General features: G+C 39.3%; 1 protein-coding gene across 1 annotated transcript in view; it reads right to left on the bottom strand.

The window, feature by feature from the left end:
• The window catches only part of tusc3 (tumor suppressor candidate 3), a 65,470-nt gene that overhangs the window by 9,750 nt on the left and 28,955 nt on the right, over nucleotides 1-26,765 (bottom strand). Inside the window, exons 3-8 of the mRNA XM_034591321.1 lie at nucleotides 24,752-24,869; nucleotides 21,734-21,874; nucleotides 19,026-19,166; nucleotides 18,611-18,700; nucleotides 6,122-6,185; nucleotides 944-1,018 (exon numbers count right to left, since the gene is read on the bottom strand). Of these exons, the coding sequence (XP_034447212.1) occupies nucleotides 944-1,018; nucleotides 6,122-6,185; nucleotides 18,611-18,700; nucleotides 19,026-19,166; nucleotides 21,734-21,874; nucleotides 24,752-24,869 (629 nt within the window). The remainder of the gene's footprint in view (nucleotides 1-943; nucleotides 1,019-6,121; nucleotides 6,186-18,610; nucleotides 18,701-19,025; nucleotides 19,167-21,733; nucleotides 21,875-24,751; nucleotides 24,870-26,765) is intronic.

The following is a 26,765-nucleotide window of genomic DNA, read 5'->3' as shown; positions in this document are numbered from 1 at the left end:
TTAACCCACAAACTTTTCTGTGGTTGTTTTATGAACATATCATTTCCAAATAGTCTTATAAATCCATATGAACAGAAATATAAAAATATAAATGAACTCAGTTGGCTCTAGATTTGGATTGTAGGAATCAAACACCCTCATCAAAACCACCATGCGGTAAATGGTCTGTATTTATATAGTGCGCAGTACAATAAGAGAGTGGTAAGTGTGTTTCCCCTCAAAACTGCTGGTCCCAAGACCTGGTCAAAGAGTTAAAAGGAGTTTCTTTAGGTAAACATAAACTTTCGATTGATTGAAAATGTTGCTGCAATTACAAGATGGAAAATGGTCTCACATGGTTTTGAAAAAATAAAAAAATCAACATTTTGTTCTTCCAAAAGCAGTTTTAGATACTTTGGGACAAATTGTGGCCAACTGTATGTGAAACAAACAAAATATTTGATGTGAAAACCTTCCAGATAGTGTTTGTCCAGATTTCTGTTAGGACACATTTATTTGAGTGTTATGCAGTAAAATAAATAGTGGTACTGAGGAGTTGTAGTCACTCTTCTCTCACACCCTGAACTGTATAGTCCCTCTAAAACTTAAAAGACCTCGGGATAACACTGGCGGTACATTCAGCCCATGGCTTAATGTTTCCGTCTAGGATCTGAGGCAAGCTTGTAGGAGCTGAACACAAATCGCTGAAGGAAAAAACTTCCTCTCACATAGTTTGTTTAAAGCTTCACCAAAGCTCTGTAGTCAGCCAGGGCTTAATATTATTCAGAAATTACTATTAAATATACTCTTGCATGGACCTAAAATATCATTCATTGTTTTATTTATTTCGCTTTACTTTTACATTTTTAATCTATTCAGTTTCTCTTATATCAGATTTCTCTTGAATTGATTTTATATTCCTCCTTTATTTATCTAAACACACAAAAATATATTTGTTACTTACTTCTTCTCTTGCCGACGTCTCCCTTGGAGGTGGCCGCCTCATTCAGCAGCACCATCCCCATGGTGATTGCAGCATCTGGGACAAGGTTGTCAAGGAAACAACACACTAGCGTACAGGAGTGGGGGGGGGGAGCATGACGCACACACTGCCCTGGGAAGCAGTGCTATACACACAGTTACAAAATACACACATATACTGTACATACATGTGCACAGAAGTACTTAAGCAGATTAGAAAGTACAGCACATGCAATGCTATAGCTTAAGGTATATGGTGTGAACATAAGAACGTGAACACTTGCACTGTATATTGAAATCCAGTTAGACAGCCTAAGACTGAACACAGACTAATTTAAAGGTCATAACCCCCATGTTTGTTGACACTTGGTCAAAGAGGAGTTAATCAAACTGATAATTTAAGAGTGTATTGCATTGCAGTGTATGGGTAGCATTACACACAGCCATTCACGTTAAACAACTTTGCTTTTCAACACAAAATAAAAATATGCATACATACACACACTCTCAGAGATGCTGTGGACTGAAAGGAAGACATTTATTTATTTCTGTTTATTTTCTGTTGCCAGCACCACTCAACAGGCCAAGAACATCTGAAGAAACTGTTCTATGATTTACCCGTTGTACATTGGAAACCTATAGACTTATTATTATATTTTATTTCAATATGTTTTATGTACTAGCGACAACTTAACACTTAGCTTACATGAGTGTGTCACTTCCTGATTGTGGCACAAACTAAGTGTGTTCATGACCAGAATGTGCAGGGTTTTCTGAGAAGTACAAGTTTATGAAGGTCAGAATATTGATAATTGAGCTACACACAGTGCAACATTTTGAAGTGTATGATTTGTTTAATGCTGTCGAAGTTCATTTAGTTAAGTGATTGTGTTATTAATAGTCAATAATTCAAAGATCTTTAGTAGAAGGTCTGCCTCAGTGATGCCTATTTGATGTCTACTACCTGGAGTATGAGTCTGACTGTATTTTCTTAATGACTGCCTCCAAAGCTTTGTGCTCCCTAGGAACTGTAAATGGGAAAAGGAAACACAAAAACTCACAAAGATAAACATCTGACAAACATTCATTGAAACCATCTAACAAACAAGAGGCTCAATTTGTTTATGAACATAAGAAGACGTTTAAAAACTGGCTGCTGAATGCTGTCAACAAAATGTCTCTTTATCTACTTTTGTAAAGTGGTCAAGTTTAGAGGCGTCACCAGAATACCAAATGGGCACAAAGCAGGAAAAGAAAAACAACTATTCATGCACAAACAAAGCTCATTTGGAGCTCAGAGATGATTGAGAGTTTCTACTTAGAGAGGTTGGCTCGCCAAAGCCAACAGTTAGGTAAATAAAATTACGGCCATAGACCGAGGGACACAAGCAGATGGGGGTAGGAATCGCTAATTTCCACAAGTAAAAACTGAAACATCCAACAATCAAGAGGCACAATTATTTCATATAGAAATAATAAATTATATCTAATGTTTCATGGCCATTTTCCTCATATCTGTCAAAATTAAAGGTAATTGTGCTGCACTAAATCAGCACACAGTTGCAGAAAGAGAAAGCAATTTAATCCTGATCGAGCATATTTTTTAAATTCTTCTAAATGCTGTTCCCAATCTGTGACACAGATCCTGCTGACAACTTTAAATTGTCTCTGCAAGGACGTCTAATGTTTTTATGTTTTAAAATCATGAGCGAGTTTCCCTTGTCTTTATCAAGAGGTTGAACTAAGAGGGGAACCACTGATGATGTAGGCCTGTAAAGCCACTTTTCTCTTTTATGACTTGACTTTTTAACTGGCCGGACACACACTGGCACCATGTACTTGCAGCATTTAGTTATTGTGATATGTCTTTTTGAAATAAAAACATCTGATTATGAAAGGTTCAGACGACAGTGAGCAGCCTCACGTTGCAAAGCACCTAATTACAGATTCCTGTCAGCGTGCTCTGCATACAAATACACTTTACTGAAGAAAACCTGGTGGGCTGCACAAACAAAGGCTGCCACATTGAGAGACACAGAGCAGACACTGAGGCCTCCTCTTGATGATATGGTGAATGGCACGAGACACAAACAATAGAGATACCTCCACATACAGTGACGGAGCTGAACCATGGATCATCCTGTCTGGGTGGATGGAAGAAGCTGTGCCACAGTGTGATAATAAAGTCATGATAATAAATAGATTTCCTTGGGGCTGCAGACATCCTACACCTACACCTGTCTCCTGCAGGAGAACATCAGAAATGTGTGGAGCCCATTAGATTTAACAAACTGCTGTGAACTGCCACCACAGCTACTGTCCACTTATCATCCTACTGCCAGGTCTGCCATCCGCATTGATTGTATCCATCATCATAGTGCACCCTGATCAGCCTGGAAGATATTCACACTAGAGTTGCCTGCACCAGAACAAGAGGTTTCAAATCTAGGTATTAAAAGCTGTCCCCTAATATTCACTTCAGCCACTCCACTAAAGCTGCTCAGGTTTACAGACGTCACCAGAATATCAAACAGACAGAAAGCAGACAAAAAACACCTGTACGCACCAAATTAAATTCCACTTAGGAGGGTTGTCATGGCTGCATGCGTCAGTCAATACGTTAGTGTTTATGTAAAAATATGCACTTGAAAAAATGTAAATCCACTAGATCTGGATTTTTGTTTTTGTCACAAAACAGTGCAAACTTATTGATACCAGTCCCCTACACATGCCTGGTGTTTTCACCAAGATCCATGCATTCTCTGTAAAAATTGGTCAAAATGTCAAAAAGCGCCCTGTGCAATGTTTATGAAAGTGACATTTTTCTTCCTGGATTCCACCCAAAAAGTGAGTGGGCTCTCTCTTGGCCTATGTTCCATCTCTCCGCAAGGTTTCTTGGAAATTCATTCAGTGGGTTCTGCATAATCCCGCTGACACACCGACCAACAGACACAGCTGAAAACAAAACCTCCTTGGGGGAGGTAACAATGGATTATGTTAATGTTGATGGAACTGTGCGAGAACATTTTCAATAGATATTGCCCGAAATACCCAAAATTGGATACTTGAAATGTTTGTTGGGCAGATGTATATTGTTCAAATGTTCATGTACAGTGCATGTACAGACAGCGTTCATACGTGGCTCACAATTTTGAGGTGGAGTATCAAAAGTAGTTGGTTTGCTAAAGTCACCAGGTACACTGTAAAAAGAAAAAGGGGCACAGTGGAGAACTAGAAAATGGCAAAATCCACTGGGTTGACCGAGGAGCAAAAGTCACGTGGATGAGCAGAAAATCTTTTGCACGGTAAACAAAAAACCTTTCCATGTCTTCGCAGCAAGTCAAGCATGCATATGATTTTTTCGTCAATGATGATGACTTTAACCTCGGAGGATTCAGCACAAGATGAAAACACTGGGTAAACCTCAAAACAGACAGGTCAGTCTGCAGAGGAAAAAAAAAGGAAATGTAGAGATAGAAAAAAAGAACAGCTTGTGACCTAAAGCCACCACCTCATCTGTCAAACGAGGATGGGGATCTATTATCTAAATGGAACCTGCTCCCCCTGGCATTTATTGACGATTTCATTGCTGACAGAAACAACAGGATGAATGCTGAGGGTGAGATTTTCAGGTGGTATATCCTTCCACTGGCCTAGTAAATCACCTGATCTCAAGGTGATTGACCTTGAGCTCCATTCCAGCCGCTGAAGACCAGACTAAAGGCAGAGAGACGAGTGTAGCTCTGGGAGGGCATCGCCAGGGAAGATGAAAAATGTGTGGTTATGTCTGTGAACTTAAGTCATTAGCTGAGCAATTCTCGCAATTCATGGGCCGCAACCTTAAGGAGGCTGCATTTAAAGACCGATTGTGTCACAGCAGCGCGACTAAGCGGTCTCATTTCAATGGTCCTTCAATTCCTGAGCAACTAAGGTTCCAACAGGTGGCTCCTTTATGGCCAAAGTATCCCAGGATTCATTTCGCACCATTGACAATTGGGATTTCAACAAGAGATAATGGCAGCAAACGACCAGACCAAAATTTCAGAAGAGTACGCATAAGCATCAGGCTTCTAATAAATAAGATTCTCCATAGACCAGTCCGTCACATTTCGGTTCGGCCGCCCTTTAAAGGAATCGGCCCCTGAATTGGGACACAGCTATTGACAGATGATTTTGTTTGACCTGATTTGTATCTGTCCAAATACTAATAAACCTCTCAAAATGTGGCCATCGTGTGTTAAAAGAGCAATATCTCCCACACATACCTTCTATATTGGCACTTAAACGCAATACTCACAAAAATAATAATAAAACATCCAAATGCGTACATCTGTGCTTCTGTCTCATCCTAAAATGATATGCAGCTGCAATTGGTACTTGGGTGCATGTGTGTATGAGAAATCAAACAAGGCCAAATCCATGAGGATGTCTATGACGGTCATAAAATGCGTTAACACCACCTGTACAGACGAGAGTAGGTGTGTTAGCATTTCAGCAGGTGTGAATGTGTGTGTGTGTGTTTCATTTAGATGTAATCAGATGAGGAGAAAACAAAACAAACAAAAAAAGAGTGGGAGCGTGGACAGACAAATATTGCTCTGAAGCAGGTGCAACCTTGGACCTGCTATTTCCCCTGAGGAGAAACACAATAGCGAGGAATGAACAGTATCATTACCTGCACACATACAAAGGCACTGGCGCAAGTACACCTGGGTACACAAGCCGACAGAGAAGAACACAAACACAAGCATCTGTCCTGCCAAGCGAGTACACGGGAAAACACACATACACAGTCTATCATCCATTTGATCAAATCAGGCAAGGAGGTGAAGTTAAAAGAGGACAATCTCTTGTCTTTGTATTGTGTGTTTGTTCAGTCCTGCAGGCAGACTCCCTGAGGAGCCTGCACACAGAGGACAAAGGTTTCATGTTGGGAAAATGAAAGTGGCAAGTTGTAATGCTGATCCAGAAATATAAAAGTGGCTTCCTGGGTGTTGCATTTAAGCAAATAGAAAATTAGAGGAGTTTGTCGCCAATATGAGCTGTTAAACATTTCACAGATAGTTAAATTACTCAGCATGATTTTCATTTTAAGGCATCATGTTTCAATTTATGTCAACACATGACACGGGCACTCGCAAACACGCTGGCGTAAGGATACTCAGAAGAAGGATGATGTGAGACTCGGCCACAAACTGAGCCTGACTGCTGCCATGAATGTAACTCTGTGGGAGAGGGAGAGAGAGGAGAGAGTTGTTATTTTCACCTGGCAAAAGGTCACGCTAGGTAACAGCCTCAGTGAATCTTCCTAATTTAAGGAGTGACAAAACATACAGTAGGGCAATGGAGAATTGAGTTAGGAACAGTGACGAACAGGGTGGTGCGAGATATCCAGCAGAAAAGTTGGAAACACTGAACAAAGAAGGGATTCGAAAATTTACCAGTAAAGAGAGCACAACCCTTTTTTATATTCACATCGCTTTATCTTTTGAGTGCAATAACTTTGTTTAATTTAAGCAAACCCTGATCTTGTCGTAGCCAATAATGCTGTTCATGGCTTAATCTCAGCTTTTGCATTATCATGATGGACATGAAAAGCACATAGGGTTTTGTGTAATTTGTGAGGGAGAATATGTGGAGCAACACTTCAGACAAGCATCAATCGATCTCTGGCTGTGTCTGTGTGTTCTGAGTCATGAGGAATTCACCCATGTAAATACATAGGTGTATATAGGTGCTGCCATTTCACTAAGTGGGCACAGAGATCAATTTAAACCTTCAGCAGCACACAGCTGCATTAACTCGCCTTCACTGTTCAGCCTCTAAAAGCAGACTCCTACTGCTAAACTTGCCAGAACTGTAAAACCTTCTCTTTATTCATCTATCATGTATTAAATACTGCTTCCAAATGTTTTAGAGAACAAAACAAGTCACCAAATCAATCAAACGCTTACAGAAAAACAGACAATACAGAATATAATTTAACCATATTTTGATTCTTTGGAAATACATGAGATGTCGTTGTTTGTATAAGTAAAGGTGCAGTCATGGCTAAAGGCATACAGCTGATTTAAGATCATTTTCGGAATCCAATTTTGTCACACTTAGAATTTTCTCTTTGGTATTAATTGAATTTGCATGTTGTCCAGGTTCATGTTCATCTAAACTTATCTTACCTTTCGTACACATTTTACCCCATCAAGGGCCTCTCTATTTTTTGTAGCGTCCTCTAGGGGTCATACTATATGACTGAACTCATACTCTCCATTTCAATAGCTGGAAATGCTTATTTTTGGTGAGGCATCTGATGTCAGATGGTAGTCATGGTGATGATGCTAGTCACAGGTATGATGGACTGATGATGGTATGATGATGATAATCATGAATTCCCCTTCAGAATGAGGTTTAGCCTCTTTGCTATAAGCTCACTCAGGACGAAACTTGCATGCATAACACTGCCTCTTTCATAACAAGCTGTATGTTGTGCACCCAATCGCCACAGTTTGGTTCCAAAGAACTTTATTGTCATCAAAGAGCATTTTGTCCTTGCAACTCTTCTCTGCTTCCAGTTATAATGATGCTCATGTTTGGCCTTTGCCATCAGTGTAAGAATAATTGCATGTCCATTGCATGGAAAGCAAAACACGACACCAACATTTCTTGACAATATCCATGATGCTTGTCAACTCCTCAGCAATGACACTTATCTGCAAGTTTTCCTTCACCCTAACCTGAGGTGACACTGTGCATGGCTGTTAAGCACCTGACAGGCAAACAGCCGGAAGGGACCAGCTTGACAGACATGTTAGTGTACTGCTAGATAAATTGCCTTTTGGCCAAATCATATTGTCTCATGAGCATTGCACAGCCCAGGGTCCAGGGGCAGCCCAACCCTGCTTACACTTATCTTTCTTTATGTCCGTCACAGTACAGCACTGCTCTGATGATGTGTCATGGACAGCTGCACACTTTATATTACTAATAGTAGTATTTTTTATATTTGTATTTGTCTTAGTAACAATATGTACAAGCAAGGGTTTACTTTAATGTGTGAAAAGTAGTTTGAGTGTTTTCCCTAAGGGTTAATGACTCTAAAGTCTAAAGTGGGGTAATTTTAGACTTGTTTGAGGATTGTTCAAGAATTAAAAGTTGAACAGAATTCATCTTAGATTTTGTATTTGGTTGGTTAGGATTTATTCTTTTTGTCATTAAATGTAAAAGTGTAACCTTAATCTAGCAATGTGTTTGTCTATAAAATAAGTTCTAATAAGCAAACCGATCAGTGTCAGTTGCAGCCAGCACCAAGGCCACACGGCTTGTCCAGATGAATGACAGTGTCTCCAATTCCATAGTTTCTCTGATAAGGTGTCAGAGGCCTAGTTCTACTTGCCTCTTTGTACGTGATGGGGAGATGCAGAGAAAAAGACTAAAGAAGCCAAATAGAAAGAAAGAAAGAGGAGGGAAGTCTTTCAGTGTGTTTCACATTGTTGAATCCATGCAGATATTAGCATCTAAGTTTAAAGCACATCAAGGGCCTCTTTTTCCACTTGACTGCCCCAGTGTTCATTTCTGTCCCTATCAAACAAGCATAAGAATGGAAGGATGAATAGAAGATGACAAAGGAGGAGGAGTAAAGGGTGGACAGCTTTTCTCTGCTTCAGTGGAGAGAAATGAAGCTTTTTGTCACTTGAAAGCAGACATAAAGACGACAAAGGCTCTAGGCTGAAAAAATCCTTTTGTCTTGAATACAATCATGGATTTCTGAATAGTTATCAAGATGCCTTCATTATTGACTGACAAACTTAAGCCCCAATTCAAAAGAAAGTTTGTTTTGGATGGGTTGCTCTTTATTTGGAAGTTTGTAAGACAACTTTCTAAATGACACTTGTCTTTAGGACAAGCCAGCAGACAAAACTTGTGGTTTTTGACTTGGGTGCTGATTGACTAGGAATGCTGTGAAGCTCAATGAAACTATGTTAAATGAGTTGTAGTTAAGATTAACTTGTTTTTAAAATGTTTCACACTGTGGTTCAGCTTTCATTTGACATGAGAGCCTTTCCTGAGTTACCAGGTTTTACAAGCTACATCAAGGCTCATAGAATCCACCAAATAACAACCAAACAAGCCCTATCTTTATGTAACTTTATGGAGGGAGTGACAAAATCACAAAGGCACGTCTCCACATAAAGCAGCACAAGTCACCACCACTAAAAAACATTAATATGGGCATAAACACAAGTGCAGTCTTGGTGCCTTGCGACACACTGTTTTCTATAAACACAATATGAATATGATACAGGTTATAAAGGTGTTCAGTTGCACTATGTTTACAGTACCATTGTGGACCTTTGCAGCACTTTTATATTGTGGTTTTATAAGACTGATATATGGCAGCACACTCTTGAAAATGTGCACACACTATATATATATTATATACACTGTTGCATGCAGAGACATGTGAACAGTTCAACATCCGTGTCTGCCCTCAGCTTCTCCTCTTCTATCCTTCAACAACAAAAGGCCACACAGATGTCAATCTGTCTTTGTTGATCACATTCTTTTTTTCGACAGTAATCCTTCCTCCAAATGCCAAGTTTCTTTGTTATCTGGAGCATCAGAAACTTTTTTGGGACGCTTGCTAGGTTTTTTGCCAAAGACTCAGCCAAAGCTGAGCTACTCAGCCATGCTTATACTGTAGCCTGCTCTGTTCCTATCACCATATGCATTGCTACTGGTGCGCAGCATGGGAAATCCACAGATACCGGTTGTAAAACAAACTGATATACCTGGCACAGAGTGTTAGGACTTGGTTCTCTTCCCCATCTTGCTCTTGTTTGCATGCTGTTCCCCCCGGCCTTGTGTTTGTCCTTGTTGCGTGGTGCTGTTTGTGTTTATGTGTGTGTGTTTGTGTGTGTTTTGTGCTGGCCTGGCGTTTGGTTGATCCCTCTCTGCTAGATCGTTCAGTCACTTCCAGTGGTGTAAACATTACAGACACACTCTTTGTCTGTCTTTTTGAAATGACCTGTCCGTCAGCTACCTGTCTCCGTCTTGGTAATAGTCTGTCTACCTGTGCCTCGGGTCCATCACTCAGCGGCCTGCAATATTAAGTCACATCCCTTCATCTGTAACCCTGCATTAGAACCCAGTCCAGACACCGCACCTGCCTGCCTTGCTTCGTTATCAGGAAACCAGTCAAACCCAGAACCTCTGCTGGCCCCTGCCTAGTTTGGTATTACCACAATTCAGTACCATCAGTCTGTTTACTCAACTTCTATGATTTTTGCAAACTTTTACAATAAACATCTTAAAACGTTTTCTGTCTCTGCTCCTGTGTTCACACTTTTTATTTTATTTATAAAAGCCACAATAGATTATTCAGCATTGCGTTAAATAATTTGGAAAGGACCAATATGTCATGACTGTTCATTGACACATTGAATGAGCAACAACTGCATTTTAGATATTTTTTTTCATTAGTAAAACTAAACAAACATTACTTCATTCTGCATCTTAACCCCTCAACACAAACAGCAACTGCAGATAGAGGCTATAAGAGAGAGCAGTGGTTGGGGGAATGAAAAATTCCTCAATCCATGGCTGGGCACTTCCAATTAATCTGATGGATTAGAAAGAAGGAGTTCCATTCATTAGTGTGCAAGGCTGAGAGTGAACCTATGCATGTGTATACTGAAAACTACTAACCGAATGCCTGTTTGTGGGCTCGACTGTTCGGGGAACATTTCTCTATGTGAAAGAAAGTGTGTGTTCATTATATGAACATACATCCAGGTGGTCTGGAAGTAAAAGCAGCCACAGCCCATTGATCTAACATGGAGATAAATGGAAGAGCTAACTCAACATTCACACACTAAAACGCACTCCCTCTAATTTAATCACACATACAGGTTACCTACATACACATTCAGTCTTTGAAATATGGTTGGGTGCTGAATACAGCCAAATAATATACAAAAAAGACCTGTTTTACATCTATTTAATCTAAAAATGGACAGACTGATTCATCTATCTCCAACTATAGGACCGGCACCAATGCTTCTACTGCCAAGTTACTATGTACGTGCTGAAAACACAGGGCAAGAGAACTTTACTTCGAAGGTTTACCTAAGAAGTCAAAAACACATCCTATGTTTTTGTTACTGTCAACAAATTTAATGAAAAGAACTAAATCAGCAATATGTTTGTCGTGCTCTCAGTTCAGCCCAGTGAAAAGCCAAATCTTTAAAAAATGTGTTAATGTGTTATTCTCAAAACAGCGATACAATGTAATATTATAGCTAATGTTACTTAACACTGTTAATACCGGAGACTGCATTTATCCACATTTGGTGCACTACTGAGTATTTATTGCAGAGGGATGTTGTATTTAGAATCAACTTCAACAAAACACTATGTTCATCATCGTGAAGAAACCCAGAGCAACAATATAATTTACCGATCAATTAATTGTTGGCTTTTCATGTGATTTGTTTCTTTTAATTAAGAAAAATAAAACATCAGTTGACTTAGCCTTAATTGTCTGTCTTTTAGAAACAAAGCTAAAATATTTTCATCTTTTCATTAAATTCTATTACTGATTTCGATGTGACTTTACCATACAACATGCCGACACATACTTTTCTTTTCCCCATTTTAAACAGCCTCTTCATGGCTCACCTTCATGAATTTAGGCAGGTTCATGCTGTTGAGCTTTCTGGTGAAACTTCAGACTACCACTGTTTCAATTAATGTGATGGATTAGCTTTTTAAGATCCCAGTTTCTCTTAATGACTTGGAAACAACAAATCTGTCCTTAAATAACATGTAAATGATTAAGTGCAATTTTGTGAAAGAATTGGACTAAAAAAGTATTCTGTAATTGGATATGTATGGTGTATGATGTATGTATGTATGGTTCAAATATCAACATTAGACTATTAAATATGTTGAGACTTTTACCAAACACACCCCCTGATGATAATTTACTAGTGTGTTTTCTTAATTCATTCTCTTAGGATCAAGATCTCGGTAATATATGTGTTCACACTCTTTCTAATACAAGAATAAAGATGCGAATAGCCTAGTGGGTGTCTGTGTTCATGCACTCATTTGAATACATTGACATTAAGAAACCTTGTTATATAAGAACTGCATGAAACAGCTCATTTGTTAGACTTTGAAGCAAATTGGGTGTCTACACCAATGCAGGCGAATAATATGCATTTACATTCACACGCATACACACAGAGGAAGGCCATATCTCACATGCATACGATTGTGTAAAAATGAGGTTGAGAACAGGCTCTGGCAAGTGGCTGTCAATTAGTCTCTTAATGTGTCACATCCGACCATGTCGCAAGTCAGAAAAAACACATGGAAATGCTAATTAAACAGTCATAACTCAAAGTGTACAAGCAATGAACAGGCGTTGTCCCTCCTTGTTTTCACTTGACTACTCTCTCTTTTAAAACCAGACCATTGTACTGTTAGCTGTTAATACCCGTGGACCAGATAACCTTTACAAATAGCTATATTCATCCTTTTTCCATCCCGTATCATGTATTTGTGTGCATAGCGTGTGTAAATGTGTGTTTGTGTGTGTTATGTTCGCTAAAGGTCAGCAGGCGCTCAGACAGGAAGAGGGATAAATGAAAAGTCAACAAAGCAGAAAGAACAGGGGAGAAAGAGTAAGTAAGAGAGCGGAAGAGAGATGGAGTGGGAATACATGCATCATTTGTATAAACAGTGGTTTTAGACGTTGTGGGTTGATTTCAGTGGTTGTAATGACGGGCAATCTTAGAAGTGAAACCTTGCAAGGTGCTCTTGGTAAAAGCCTTAGCCAAGGTTTTCCACACAATCAAAAGGATCATATGAATGTAAACATGCATTTAAGTGACGTATCCGAATGAATGTAAAATATGAGAATTCTATGCAAATAACATGGTGAGGTGGCATGATATTAAATGGAAAGGTAAACTGGCAACAGGAATGACTGCGGAGACTGTCTGCTAATCAACAACCAGTGTTAGGACAAATGTTTGGTTTGTACCAAGCTAGTCAAATTATACATTTCTCTGGATCATTAGTGGTTAGGGATAGTTCCGAGGATAGACTCAGATAAACAAGTTTAATATATGAAGAATAAACTATTATTGATCTGGAGAAATTCTTGTTGATTATTACAACAGCAATATGAGATTCAAAGAAGATATAAGTTATGTAGCCTATTTTGATTTTTGTTTGTATTGTATGTTTTGTAAGGGTGTTGATGATTATATAAATATAATAAAAAAAATTCTAAACTGTAATATAATACTTTTAACTTAAGAAATTGCTAACTCAGCTAACATATATACATACGTACTTCAAGATACCTCAACTGATCTAATTTTTCATAGAAAAAAACCCCAAATGCTCCAAAATGCAGTAGAGGTCAGCTTTTGCAACTCGTACTAACCTGGAGTTAACGTGAGATTAGTAGCTTTGCTAGCGACTAAAGTTAAAACAAACATCAAGTTACAGAACCCATACAGTTTAACTCCACAAATGAATATCAGTGATAAAGTTGAACTGTCTGGTTTCCCAACCAACACCACCACTCTGGACCCAGGGAGCACAATAAAACTGTGATCTAAGTTAAATAAGATGGAGTAAGAGCAAGATGGTGGAAGAAGAAAACAAGGCAGAGAGACTATTGTTTCCAGGAAGAAACATCTAGAAAGAATCAGACCTGTAACCTGAAAGAGCCACACAACATTCTGACACATGATGGAGCTCAGAACAGAAAATGTTGAAAAAATAAGTGGAGAATAATCAAAGGGTGAAAATTAAAGCAATTAATTTTTAAATGAAGGCTGAAAATTTGGAATTGAAATACGTCTTGGTTTTATGGAGCAGAACTGAGAGCATACATAGATCATTTATCCAGAACAGCAGAGGGACTACGGGAAGGTTCATTGAACTCTTCATTTGAAAATATATGGTAATTTTGTTTTAGGAATTCAGATGATGCTTTAAAATCTCATTATCTACTCACAGTTCAATGTTTACACACTCCATGGAGAGTCCAGAACCCAAGAGTCAATTAAAGCCATTTAAAACCTGTTTTCTTGTTTTTGAAAATATGTCAATCAGTAGAATATGGTGACTACTCATTTCCTCAAAAGAGTATGTATTATATGTGTTTTGTTTGTTAGGGATTTGTGGAATTTTATTTAGTAATAAGTAGTAAAAACCCAGACACCGTTGGTTCGACCCACAGACAGTTTGAATAAATCTGGACAGGGATGAAGGGACTAGGCAAACAAACAAACCAACAAATAAAAACTTTCACCTCCCTTGTTTCCAATATTTATATGCCCTTGAGCAAGGCAGTTACACCCCAAGTACTCCAATAAACCTTCTTAGCGGCCAACAGCTCAAGTTGTGCTGAGTGTTTTCCAACTTTTAATGTGTCAGACAGAAGGATCAACCCCTGCAGGCTTATTTCCAGTGAATTTAATACATTTTAACTGGCATTTAATCTAATGCAATGGATTTATTGAAATGAAATCAACACAATGAATGGATTCACTTCCAGGCAAGTTTGACCAACAGATTTGAGCCACTGATCAATAACAAGCCATCCTAACATTACTGACCTTTGGGGAAATGGACAGCCGTAGTCCAAAGTAGAGGAGGCTATTCTAGCTACGTAATTGGCTTTGTTGCACCATCCACTTTCATTTCACCTTCTCTGTCAGAGTGAAAATTGTTCTGCAGAGTGGAATGGTTTGCAGACACTTACGAGACAGGAGTCTGTGGTTGAAATACGCCTTGTCGTTTCATCGAAGTACTGAATTAACTAGCTTACCCAATAGAAAGTAAGCAAGCTACAGTCATTCCTTATTAAAGGTGATGGTGTACAGTCCAGGAGAGTAGAGATGCCAAGTAATGAGGGAACAGAAAGCATATAGTCACTTTATCACGGAGCTTCTAGAGCCACATATTTCAAACAGATGAGATCTTAAATGTCCATTCATTAAAATATGAGCGCTGCGTGCTAAACAGAGCCCGAGTGACAGGTGCACAGAGAGTATGTGTGTCTGCAGGTGTCAAACCAAGGTCTGCCTGCCTGCTGAGAATGCACCTCGCAGGAACATGCACAGCTACAACTGAAACTATGATTAGGCCTCCCTGCCTGTGAGGACGGTAAAAATTATATGGATGTTTTGACGACCTACTGATGCAGTGGGATTTCTCCCGGGGGTGCTGATGGAGGCGGAAGGGGGGGGAAGAGAGAAAGAGAGAGTGAGGCACGGAACGCTGCACAGAGCTTTACATAGAAACCTTATATGTTATTATGAGACATATTTTGTATTTATTATGAAACTGTCTTAGTAATTGATGGGATACACTGGTCAATATTTTTGTTTCTATTTTCTCCTCTCTACACCAAACCCTGCATCTCTCAGATCAACATTTGTGTTTAATAATATATATACTTTCTTAATTTAAAAATGTTCTGCCAAATACAATAGTTCCAATCACATTGTGAATGACTGCGAGTGTGTGAGTGTGCGAGTGGCTGAGTATAGCCGCAGAGAGGGATGGTCAGTGTCTACTGGTCTGAACAAATAGCCGGCCTAAAGTACAATTTATTTCACTGCTTCACTACACAGTTCAATTCAGTCTGTATCGGCTGAAAACACACAAGCATTCTCTCGATCAAATACACACCGATGTGTACAGGTACAGGCGAAAAAGATAAAGCAGAACCCACTCTCACTTACACACACACACAACACACTCTAAAACTCTTCAAGTCGGAAGTCAACTAGCTGAAGAGAACAAATGAAAGTGGCAGCAGTGTTCTTTTTTTGAAATGTGAAAGGTTAGCAGTAATGTAGAGAGGGCTGCTGCCAAAAGCTGCCAAAAGCCATCAACCAATCCTGTGAAATCAGCTGGAAATATGGAAATGTCATCAGTCAATAGAGTGGAAAAAAACTAAGTGGTTATTCGTAGTAAAACCCAAAGCTGAGGGACTCCCCGGTGCTGATGTTGAAATTCATATTATAGGTGTCTTGCCTGACAATACAGTCAAATACTTCAACATCACACAAAATTTAGTAATGAGACAATGTTCAATACATTACTTTGTTCTCTTGTATTGTGTGTGTCAGACTGTGGCTGTAGTATTTTATTTGTACAAATGTGTAGTGGGACCTATGTAAATGGGTTTGGCTATGGTCATTGAGTTTCTATATGTATGTTGACGCACAAATGTGTCTATGTCCCATTTTGTGTGTCTGAGCAAAAATGAGCTTGCAGAATTTTCTTGGCTGCACATTGAGACGCTCAGTACAATTTCATCTGCTTGGCCGCGCCATTCGTCAGTTGACAAATCCTTTCAATATAGTCTACCTGGCCTCGCTCGCTCGTCATTTTAAAGGAATTACACTGTCTCGGGAGAGAGAGAGAGAGAGGAGTGAGAGAGAGAGAGGAGTGAGAGAGAGGAGAGTGGGAGAGTAGACAGGGAGGTGAGAGGAAGTAACATGAAAAGATGAGAGGGAAGGAGAACAGGAAAGATAAGACGGGTATCTTTTCAATATCATCTGACCAGTTGAAGCCATTAACAGGACAGGAGGACAGAGATTTGAAGAGAGGGATTTGAAGAGAGGGATTTGAAGAGAGGATGAAGGTGGAAAAAGGTGTGAGGGGAGGGGGGGCGATAAGAAAGAGATGAAGGCCATTACCAACAGGATCTAATGCAGCTGTACCTGCTGCTATGTTGGTTGAGTGGCTGCAGGAAGGCAATAAAGTGGTTGAGTTAAAGCATGTACGATATGTCACTGGGTTTATCTTGCAAAGAGGAATAATTATGGTTCCGCAATGAGCCCTGGCAGACTGGGCCTGTACACGGCTTAAACACGAAGTTATAGCATAATAGAGACAGCCCTCGATACCTTCATATGATTTCACATAATAGGTTCACATACATCCTATGGTCCATTTATTAGGTACACCTGTACAATCTAATGCAGTCACATAAAACATGCACAAAGACTTGCTATGACATCCACCTTCATGAACAACAGTCTGGACCCCTTCACTTCACTCTTGTGTTTCGGAAGCTGCCTTTCTAGTTTGAAGAATTCATGAAATTCTGCATTTTCTGGGTTGATCTTCCGGTTTCCCAACTTCAACAGCCCATGCAGTGGCCCTTCCCACAGCTCTTCAGCCTTGCCTAATTGGCATCATTTGTTTCTTGCATGCTCAGTAATAAATCTTTTAGGACCTGCTCACCTTTGCCTTTGAATCAGACGCCTATGGCTACAATTTGGGAATTAAATTCTGCCCTTATTTTCCACACTTGAGTACGTCAAAGCTTTAATGCTGCCCTCATCACTCTGCTCAGTTCAGAGAAAGGCAGGAAGGAGAGAGGACGAAAGGAGAGAAGCAGCAGGCAGATGGGGAGGTTTCAAACTAGCTGACCGCACTTCTTTCCTATGAAGACTGTAACATGGTATGAGGACAGACAGAGATATGAGAGAGTGATGGACGGCGGAGGGCACGGAGAAGCAAAGGAAGCTGCAAGAGGGGAAAGGGAAAGAGCAACTCATTACTAGGGCAGGAAGGAATTCATGGGACAAAACAGCTGAGACAGAGAAGAAGCAAAATATATGTTGGGGCCCTGTACTGAGGTTTGAGTCCTCTGCAGCAGCCGCAGGTTCAACTCTGACCTGGCATGTCTTCCACGCTCTGTCTACCCCTTTTCACCCTTAAGTGCCAACACAAAAACCAGCACTATAGTTGACTGATGCTAATATCAACTATAGTTTGATATCTCTCACAGAGGGAGCTCGTGTCATGATGCTGTTTTTAAGCTTGTTTTTCTTTTTGTTTGACTTTGGCTTTGTGCAATCCTTTTTTAGGATCTCCTCAAGAAGTATACAGCTCTGCATATTTGTATCTGTAAACCCCGGCATTACTCACAGAGGAAGGATTTGTGTGTGCGCAAATATACACAAGGCTTGTATCGGTCTACTACATTATCACCGATTGTAAGGAAAATGTTCTTGCCTCTTTGTTCATCTCTCTGTTTCTTCTATGACCCTATAGCTTTTTCAATGTCTGCATCCCCTTCTCTTTCTCCTCCTTAATTTTGTAGGACTTTTTATTTTAATTTCACAATACAGTGAGCACACTTATATGATGGCAGGCAAAACTACACCTGACAAATAAAAAGGAAAACTCGACATGTCCCTGGGGTGATATTAACACACAGGGAGTGCTCCCAGCTGTCCAGTAACACAGATGCATACACACTGTGCTCTGATGTGTTAGCAGGTGGTAAAAGCACATTGTGTGTTTTACTTGGGGCCAGCAGCCTCACAGATGTTTCTATCACTGATCTAATACAGCCTCACTCACCACAATGTACAACACATTGAACTTCCTCTTAAAATATATTATTTTTAGAAAAACACATAAACCATTTGTAAAGGGAAAACGATAAAAGGAAAACGGGATGGGGGCAAGGAATTAAAGAAAATGAAGGTAGTGAAGAGATTAAAGTTGGATGAAATAACCAAAGTGAAGGAGCAAGAAAGAAGTACAAAGATGAATTCATGCATTTGGATGTAAAGGAAGGAAAAAACAATGTGACTCATACCACTTGTCCATTCTGGGGGTTCTTGTGGGCATAGGGAGGGCCCCGGATATGATTCCACATCTGACCGGATGTCATTGCAAAAACGACACACTATCACAAACACAGAGAGAGGAACAGAGACAAGCAGGTATTTAACATCATTAGCAGAGAAATATTTGTCATCTTTTAACTGAGTAAATCTGAACAAATGACTTGATAAATGACAAATGTTTTATTAGAACATGCAAAAGTCTTTTCTAATGAGGTGAGGTCACTTCATTTACATTTTTTACCAGTACAATCTCACTTGACTTATGTCCCTGGAATGTGGAGGTGTGTCTTTTTGGCAGAGCAATTGTTAAGTTCTCCCAGCGGATTAAAATTTAAACCTAGTGTGAGTGTATAATGTGTGTGTGTGTGTGTGTGTGTGTCATACCAGTGCAGCCATGGCCCATCCAGTCTTGTTGTATATGAATTCCAAGTTGTTCCTTCTCAGATACAGCAGACCTCCAACCAGAGAAACTAACAGAGCCAAAGCAATGGTCCCTGAATAATTAGGAGGACGGAAGACACGAATCTAGAGAGGAAGAGGAAGAGGAAGAGGGAGAGAGAGAGAGAGAGAGAGAGAGAGAGAGAGAGAGATGAATACCATATAACTTGTACATAGCACTATTTCAAATGTATTGTTATAGTGATTAACTATCTCAATGTGATGAATACTGTGAATAAATATCCTCCATTCTCCCTTTCTGATGCAGGAAAAGGTTTTTTTGGGCTTTTTGTAGATTTGATAAAAATAATAATCTAAGTCTAAAATAGGGATTAGAGGGTATGCTCCAAGTGATCTGGGTAGCACACTGGAATTAACACACTGCTCAACCTGCATGTTAATTCCAGAGTGTTTCAATTCCAGTGTGGTATTCCAGGGTGCATGGAAGGAGGCTGATATCTACTATCCAACCTCAGATTTAGAAGAGGACATGCAGATTCCATCCTGGCCTTTAAGCAGTGGAACAGTTCTTTACCCTCATGGGAGGGCTAAGGGGGTTGTAGTATGACCATCCAGTTTACATGTGTTTTGTAGACTTGGAAAAGGCATATGACCATGTCCCTAAAGGTACCCTGTGAGGATTATTAAAGGAGTATATCATATTGGGTACAGTAGCTGTTGCGTCAGGCGACCCAGTCCTTGTAGAACAAAAATGAGGCCTGTGTCTTCTTCTGTGCTCATAAAGTGAAACACGTTTCCAGTGGGTATTGGACTCAGCCAAGGTTGCCCATTGTCCCCAATCCTGTTAGTGACATTTATAGCCAGGGTTTCAAGGAGCAGCAGAGTAAGGAGAATTTTCAGTTTGAAAACCTCAGAGATGTTTCCCTGCCCTTTGCAGGTGATGTGGTGCCCAGTACTGACAGGGCAGGAATCCCCCACATGCCTTTAAACTGGTTCAGGTCTTACCTTTCCAACCAGAGTTTCTCAGTGACTATGACCTGTGTCCCCAAGGGTTCAATCCTAGGTCCGATTCTATTGTCCATCTATATGCTCCTCCGTGGCAACATCATCCGCAAATAAAATGTCCACTTTCACTGCTACACTGATGACTCACAGTTCTATATTACTATCTGTCCTAATGACCAATGAAACATTGCAACTCTCCACAAGTGCCTCGCTGTAATAACACACCTAATGGCAAACAACTTTCTACAACTAAACCTCTCCAAATCTGATGTAATTTGTCTTTGGTCCCACCTCCATCAAGGAAGAAATCACGGCAAACCTCGGTGAACTAGCACCTTTATCAAGTCCAAGTGTATTGAAAAGTGCTATACAAATAAAGTTAATAATATTTGCATTATTATTATTATTGACTTCATTCAGCATGCACTGATGTGGTTTGCAGCTGCAAAGTGTTTGAGAGTCCGAACCTCAAAGTCTGAGAGATGCCTCCTAGGTTCCTTCCTTTGGAGGTTCTCTGGGCACATCCAGCTGTTATAAAGGAATGTGGTGTCTCATGTAAAGTCCTTCGGTTAAGTCACTCAGACTTATATTTTGGTATATTTGGGTGTTATTGAGCAGATATGTAATGGAGCAGCAAAAGCTATCAACATATTTCCCATTTGTCATTCTTTCAATCTATAGCGGCAATAGATCGAAACACGGACTTCCATTACTCGGTTTCATTTGAGGTTATCCAGCATATTTGTCCTTCGTTCTTTTCCTTTTCGTGTTCCCTTCTTTATTCGTGCAGTTAAGTAACACTGTACTTGTATAGTACATTGTAGAGTCACAAGTAACTGAAAGCTGAGCACTTAGTGTAAGTGCACTCCTCTCCTCCACACTGAAGGAATGTCTTTTGATTGCAGATCCATCAACAAGAAAACAGGGAGCTGCCTCGACTATTGTTGCCAGTACTTGGCTGACAGGATGTTCAGCAAAGTCCAGCAGTTGAAGATATCATCTTGCAGGAGGGAACAACTTCAGTGCCTCTAAGCAAGGGCATCTAACACCCATGTACGTGTGACACCCTGTTCCTTGAAGCTTTAAAGCCTTTGACATGGTCAACGTGCATCTGCTGTTGCAACGATGAAGGGTGCTTTCACACCCAACCTGTTTGCTGCAGTAAAAAAAAAACGACATTTGCCTATTTTGGTCAGTCTGTTGAAAGAGTATTCCACTGATTTAGCAGGATTATAAGTGGTTATTTAAAGTCAAACTGAACCATGACCCTCGTTATTTGGATCAAGAAGCTCATAAAAAATAAGGTGTGTGAGATTAACTTGCATTCAGCTGCTATTCCATGTGTCAGATACACAGGCTATTAAATCAACATTGAAGTAATACTGTAATGTTATTGAAAGCTCAGATCATGGCTCAACAAACATGATCAGAACAGAGCTGTATAGCTGACGTGGTAGAGCTGGCACCACATAACGAGGCTTCAAGCCTCTGCAGCGGCTGGAGTTCGATTCTGGCTTGCGGACCTTTGCTGCCGCCCTTTCACACTTAACTCTTAGTTATAGCAGCAACACTGAGATGTCGGTGTGTGCCTGGCAGGATACATCCACCTGCGTCGGCGGTGAGGATGGACGCTGATGGATGATGGCATCATGCAAATGAGTGAATGTGAATATCTGTGTTCATAGTACCTGGACATCTGTGCGATCTGCAATCCACTTGGCCAACTGCTCTGAAGCAAAGCCAATCCTTTGCAGGTCAAATGTATCAGCCCTCTTCGGCTTTCCCTTGGCCGGAAAATGCATGAAGGTTGGAGCGCTGTTCATGTTCAACTAGAGGAAAAGGGAGAAGATGAGGGTGAGGAAGTCAGGTTAATGCTACCTATCAAACATATTGGTCAACATATCACATTGATAAAAAAAATACATCATGGATCAAAATATCCCAATCAACAGACTGACTACATTAACTGGTACCGTGCATTCACCCTTTACATAATGTTTCAAAGTTTGCAGTTTCCATTGTTCATTGCTCAATTGTTTGCAGTCCTTCAAAATGTAACTGTGACGTCTATTCTGTAAGGTGAACAGCTTCCTCGGAGCTCTGTATTTTTGGTTGTGTGTATATGAAAGAAGATTCATGTTTATTCTTCTTTGGAACATTTAACATGTATTGTCTTGAAATTTTCATAACTTCTTGTAAGATTTAGCAGCCAGCCAATGCTTTAAAAACATTCACTGCTGTGACAGAGTATGTGTCCCTAAAGTGTGCTATTAAGAACCTTTTTGTGAGTTTTGTGTGCGAGTGGCTCAGTGGTCCCCAAACATCTAAATCAGCGAGCAGATTCAATGATGATATCCAGAGAACAAAGCTGAGCTGCAAACGCCCACTCTGCTTCCATATCGGAGGCATTTTACAGGTGCACCATGTCTTTAATGGTTGAACTTTAATATTTCGTTCCTACTGGAAATGAAGAGAGAAACACTATAAGACATTCGGAAAATTACTAGAATTGTTATCATAATATTGTATAATAGAAAGCTATTCCTAATTTAATGACTTTGCAGTTGTAGCTTGTAAAAAAATTAAAATTAAAAAATTAAAAAATCATGTGAGGACTCTATATTGGCCAAATGCCAAATACTAAAATATGGCACAGGAGCAATGACGACAAATAACCTTCAGAAATTATGATATATAAGAAACTAGACCAGTGTATTCCATTTATATCATGCTATATGCCTCTCTGTGTGTGTATGCGTGTGTGTGTACTGATTTAAATACAAGACAGTGAGTGGGTGTGTGCTGGCTATCACAGCTAATAATTGCATAGAGAGGATGATTCCAATAATTCTATCTTTGCATAAATATGTTTTTCTTCTATGCAAACATTTTCCGTCTGTTGATTTTAATACATACAAACAACCAAACACACGTATAAACGCTCACGCGCACACAAACACAGCTAAATAAAAGTGGGTAATTCAGCACTTTGAAAAGAGGTTGATTATCTCTAAATCTGCACCCAACTTTCATCTCTCCCTCCTGTTTTCCACCTTCAATGTGTCACACCTATTTAACTATAAAGACAACTGCTTTTGTTTTCCCAAAGACACCTAGATAAAAATGGAGAGGAGGAGAGAGAGCAGAGAAGAGACGAGGGTTGCTATGTGGGTTATTTCTCAAACCACCCATTATGTGATAAATTAGAATAATGGATTACAAGCATGTGCGCAAGCATGCATATGTATACTGATGCAACACTGTAAACATACATGTGGAATAAGCGGATAAACATATGTACAAAATATACATTGGACATACAAACACCAGCAAACAAACTGAAAAAAAAGAGTAAAATGATGTGGATGTAATTTTCTAATGTTCAATCTTCAATTGCAGTTTTTTGTGACATGAGCGACTGTGGATAGAGTCGTAAAAATCAAATAGTCTCAAGGAAAAGAAGTCACTTGAAAGCCAGAGAGCAAGAAGGAAAAAGGAAAAGAAACCAAACAGCATGGCAAGTAGAAAAAAAGGAAAAGATAAGAAATGTTAAAAACTATTAAATATGAAATACTAGACTAATTAAACTGAGCACAGTTATATGAGTATGAAGTGTAGAACAAGAAAACGTCCCTTCATATTTTGTATGTTTCTAGTGCTGTCTACGATTAAAGGTTTTTTTTTACCCTACCCAGCAACTCTCAGCCCCACCAGAGAAAAAAATTAAATAATACCTACACTCTCATTCTTTAACAAAAGCCTTTTAGTTAAAATGGTAGAACGCAACACAAATTCCTGAAATCCACAATGGCAAAGTGAAAAAAGTGAAAACCACTGCCACTCCCAGTCAAAAGCCACTGCAGACCATTACATGCACAGCAGAGACTGTAATGTGTTTGCTTATCTACCTATAGAGGCCAAAGTCACCAGATCAAGAGCAGATGAAAAATAAAACAGATTTTATGAGATTTAACATTGTTTAAAGGAATAACCTTGTATTATAATAACCCAGGTTATATATTAGTCATCCATCCTTTTCATAAAAGTGGATCATATTTGTCTGCTCAACAACACTTTCTTTTTACAGTGACCTTTTTTTTCTTTTTATAAAAAGCTGGTGTTTAACCTCCTACTTTTTTTGCAGCTATTCATTTAATGGAGCAAATTACCTTCTGCAATATGGTGTGTGCGGTGATAAAGCTAATCTTATATCAGCAAAACAGTGAAACACTTTTGCTGTCCAATTAGTTTTTCTAGCACTTTGTCATATTAATCACCATTATATGAAAAAAACAAAAAAACACTAACCCCTCCTAAAATGGAAAGGTACGTTTTTAATTACTAAATCAGATCAGAAAAAATTGTAAATGAAGCTACTGAAGTTGCAATAAGGACCAGTTGTGTTTTCTGTGGATTACATACAACTGTGTAAATGTGTTTTTGTAGAGTCATGGGTTGGGTGATAATGAAGGTTTTTAACCATGTGTGAACATTGTTAAAACGAGAGTAATTCCATTGGGGTATATATGAAATTACAATCAAAATGGGTTGATTTTAACTGGCTTTCACTCCAACATAGTATATTAGAATTTTGTAGTATTTTGTATTCATTTGCCAAACCAGAGACAAAACACAATAAACAATTATTTTGGCCATGATACAGTTAATTACATACTGGATTGTCTATACACTGAACGACTAGTTACCTGTTGGAAAACATCAGCTCCCTCATCGTAGTCCACCACGGTGAAGAACAGCTTGTTGGAAAATGCAGACGAGTAACGCCACGAGTTTGCCAGGACTTGGTATTCCTCGTTCGCCTGCCTATAAGATGACAATGAAACGAAGATCAAGAAAAAAGTATTTCACAAATAATATACTCCCATTATCTCACACACAAATACTCAAATAGTGTTAATAATTACTATTCTGTTCAAGAGGATTTCTTCTATAGCAAGTAAACCTGTTTAACAGCAGGTATCACTAAAGTCAGGAGTTACTAAAGTTCCGAAAACATAATGAAACGCAATTTCAGATCCATATAACCAAGTTGTCTAGAACAGGACTGATTCCGTCAATGATCCTTAATTAGCACTAAAGAAGTACATGTGTCTCTAATACTTCCAAGTCCTGCAAAGAGTCCTGCCTTAGGATCTATTTCACTACACCAGACTTAGCATCTTTGTACCACAAAAATATGCAGGGAAATTAAAGTTAAGAAAATATGTGGAAACTTCATGTCAAGAAAATTAGATTTGGAGTAAATACTTGTATAGTTTTCATGACTTAAATTATATTATCAATAAGAATAAATGATGAATCAAAATTCCTTATACACAAACATCAGTTTGTATCCTCCGTTGCACATCTAGAGGGAGCTGATGCAAGTATTACCAACAGAATGGAAGCAATTCTGTGGCAGTCGGACTGGATCAATGTGTACTCAAGATGTTTTGTTTTCATTGTTGTCAAGTATGTTTTTACAAGTACTCAGTTGTAATTCCACTTTGCCATCTGTTTCCATTTCCTGAGCTGCTCTTTGTCCGACAGGAGGTCGGATTTTGATTCTGAGAGGCCATTGGTACAGGCACTGCACAAAGGATGAATTGAGGGCATGTATTCATAAAGACACAAATAGGATTGTGAAAAAGGAGGACAAAAAATCCACAACTTAGTAACCTGAAAAACAGAAATGGTAGCTGGAGATATGGTAAAAAGGGAGGATGTAAGCGTATTGGGATGGAGTTAGAGACTGTGCAAGATTTAAAAAATGAGAAGAGTTGGAAAATGGGAGGAGAACGAGAGAAGATGAAGGGAGTGAGAAAAGCAAACTGCACATGAGCTCCTTGGTGACGTTTCTCTCTTCATCCCATACGGTTCTTATAAGGACATGAGAAGATACTGCATTTTCATTTCTCTCTTCCTCTCTTTTCTTTTTGAACCTCACTCATAATTTTCTATTTTCTTCACAGTCTAATGTCAGTGGTCAGGCCAAGGTTGCACCAGCACATTACTCTCACCTTCTGCATGACAAAATGAAAAGTTCAATTTCACAAAGCCATCTCTTCTTGATTCGGACTTTTTAAGACTTTCTCCTTCACTTTGACATTATGCCTTATGTCAACTGCCTCTTGTGTCGGCTTTAATTAGAGAGAAATCATCTGTCAGGATCTGTTATGTGCACTGATGTTACGTTGTTATCTGCAAAGCTAATGTTAGGACAGTCCCTTTGAAGTGTCTAAAGTAAAAAAAAAGAGCTGAGATGATGCCGATGAGTCAGATGTTGAAACTGAGGCCAGCAGACTGTCAGGGATTACAGTGGTGCTCATCTCTGTCTGGGAACCCCTCCTCTGCTGGAACTGTCTCTGTGTCACAGAGATATACACTTTAATGTGCAGACAGGCCGTGTCATCTATTCATATGTGGTTTATTTAGCTTCCTGACAAATGTCCTAATGATATAAGAATATTTTACTGATGAGGTTTGGTGGGTTTGTTCATCACCTTCTAAAAAAACAAAATAAAATATTGCAGTGAGAAAGAAATAAGTTAAACCATTTTAGCCCGAAAGTCAGAAAATCATCATAAGGCATTTAGTTTTATGTGTATTGTATGTTTCCATTTAACATTATCTGCTTGTTCATCGTGTCAAACTGACAAAAGCTTAATATAAATTGTTGCCGCATGCTTAACATGATGTCATGTGACAAGCACCTTTATT

The sequence above is a fragment of the Hippoglossus hippoglossus genome, chromosome 1 (assembly GCF_009819705.1).
Source record: "Hippoglossus hippoglossus isolate fHipHip1 chromosome 1, fHipHip1.pri, whole genome shotgun sequence".
NCBI classification, from domain to species: Eukaryota; Metazoa; Chordata; class Actinopteri; order Pleuronectiformes; family Pleuronectidae; genus Hippoglossus; species Hippoglossus hippoglossus.
Note: the sequence above shows the minus strand (reverse complement) of the source record. Positions and strands in the feature narration are given on the sequence as shown.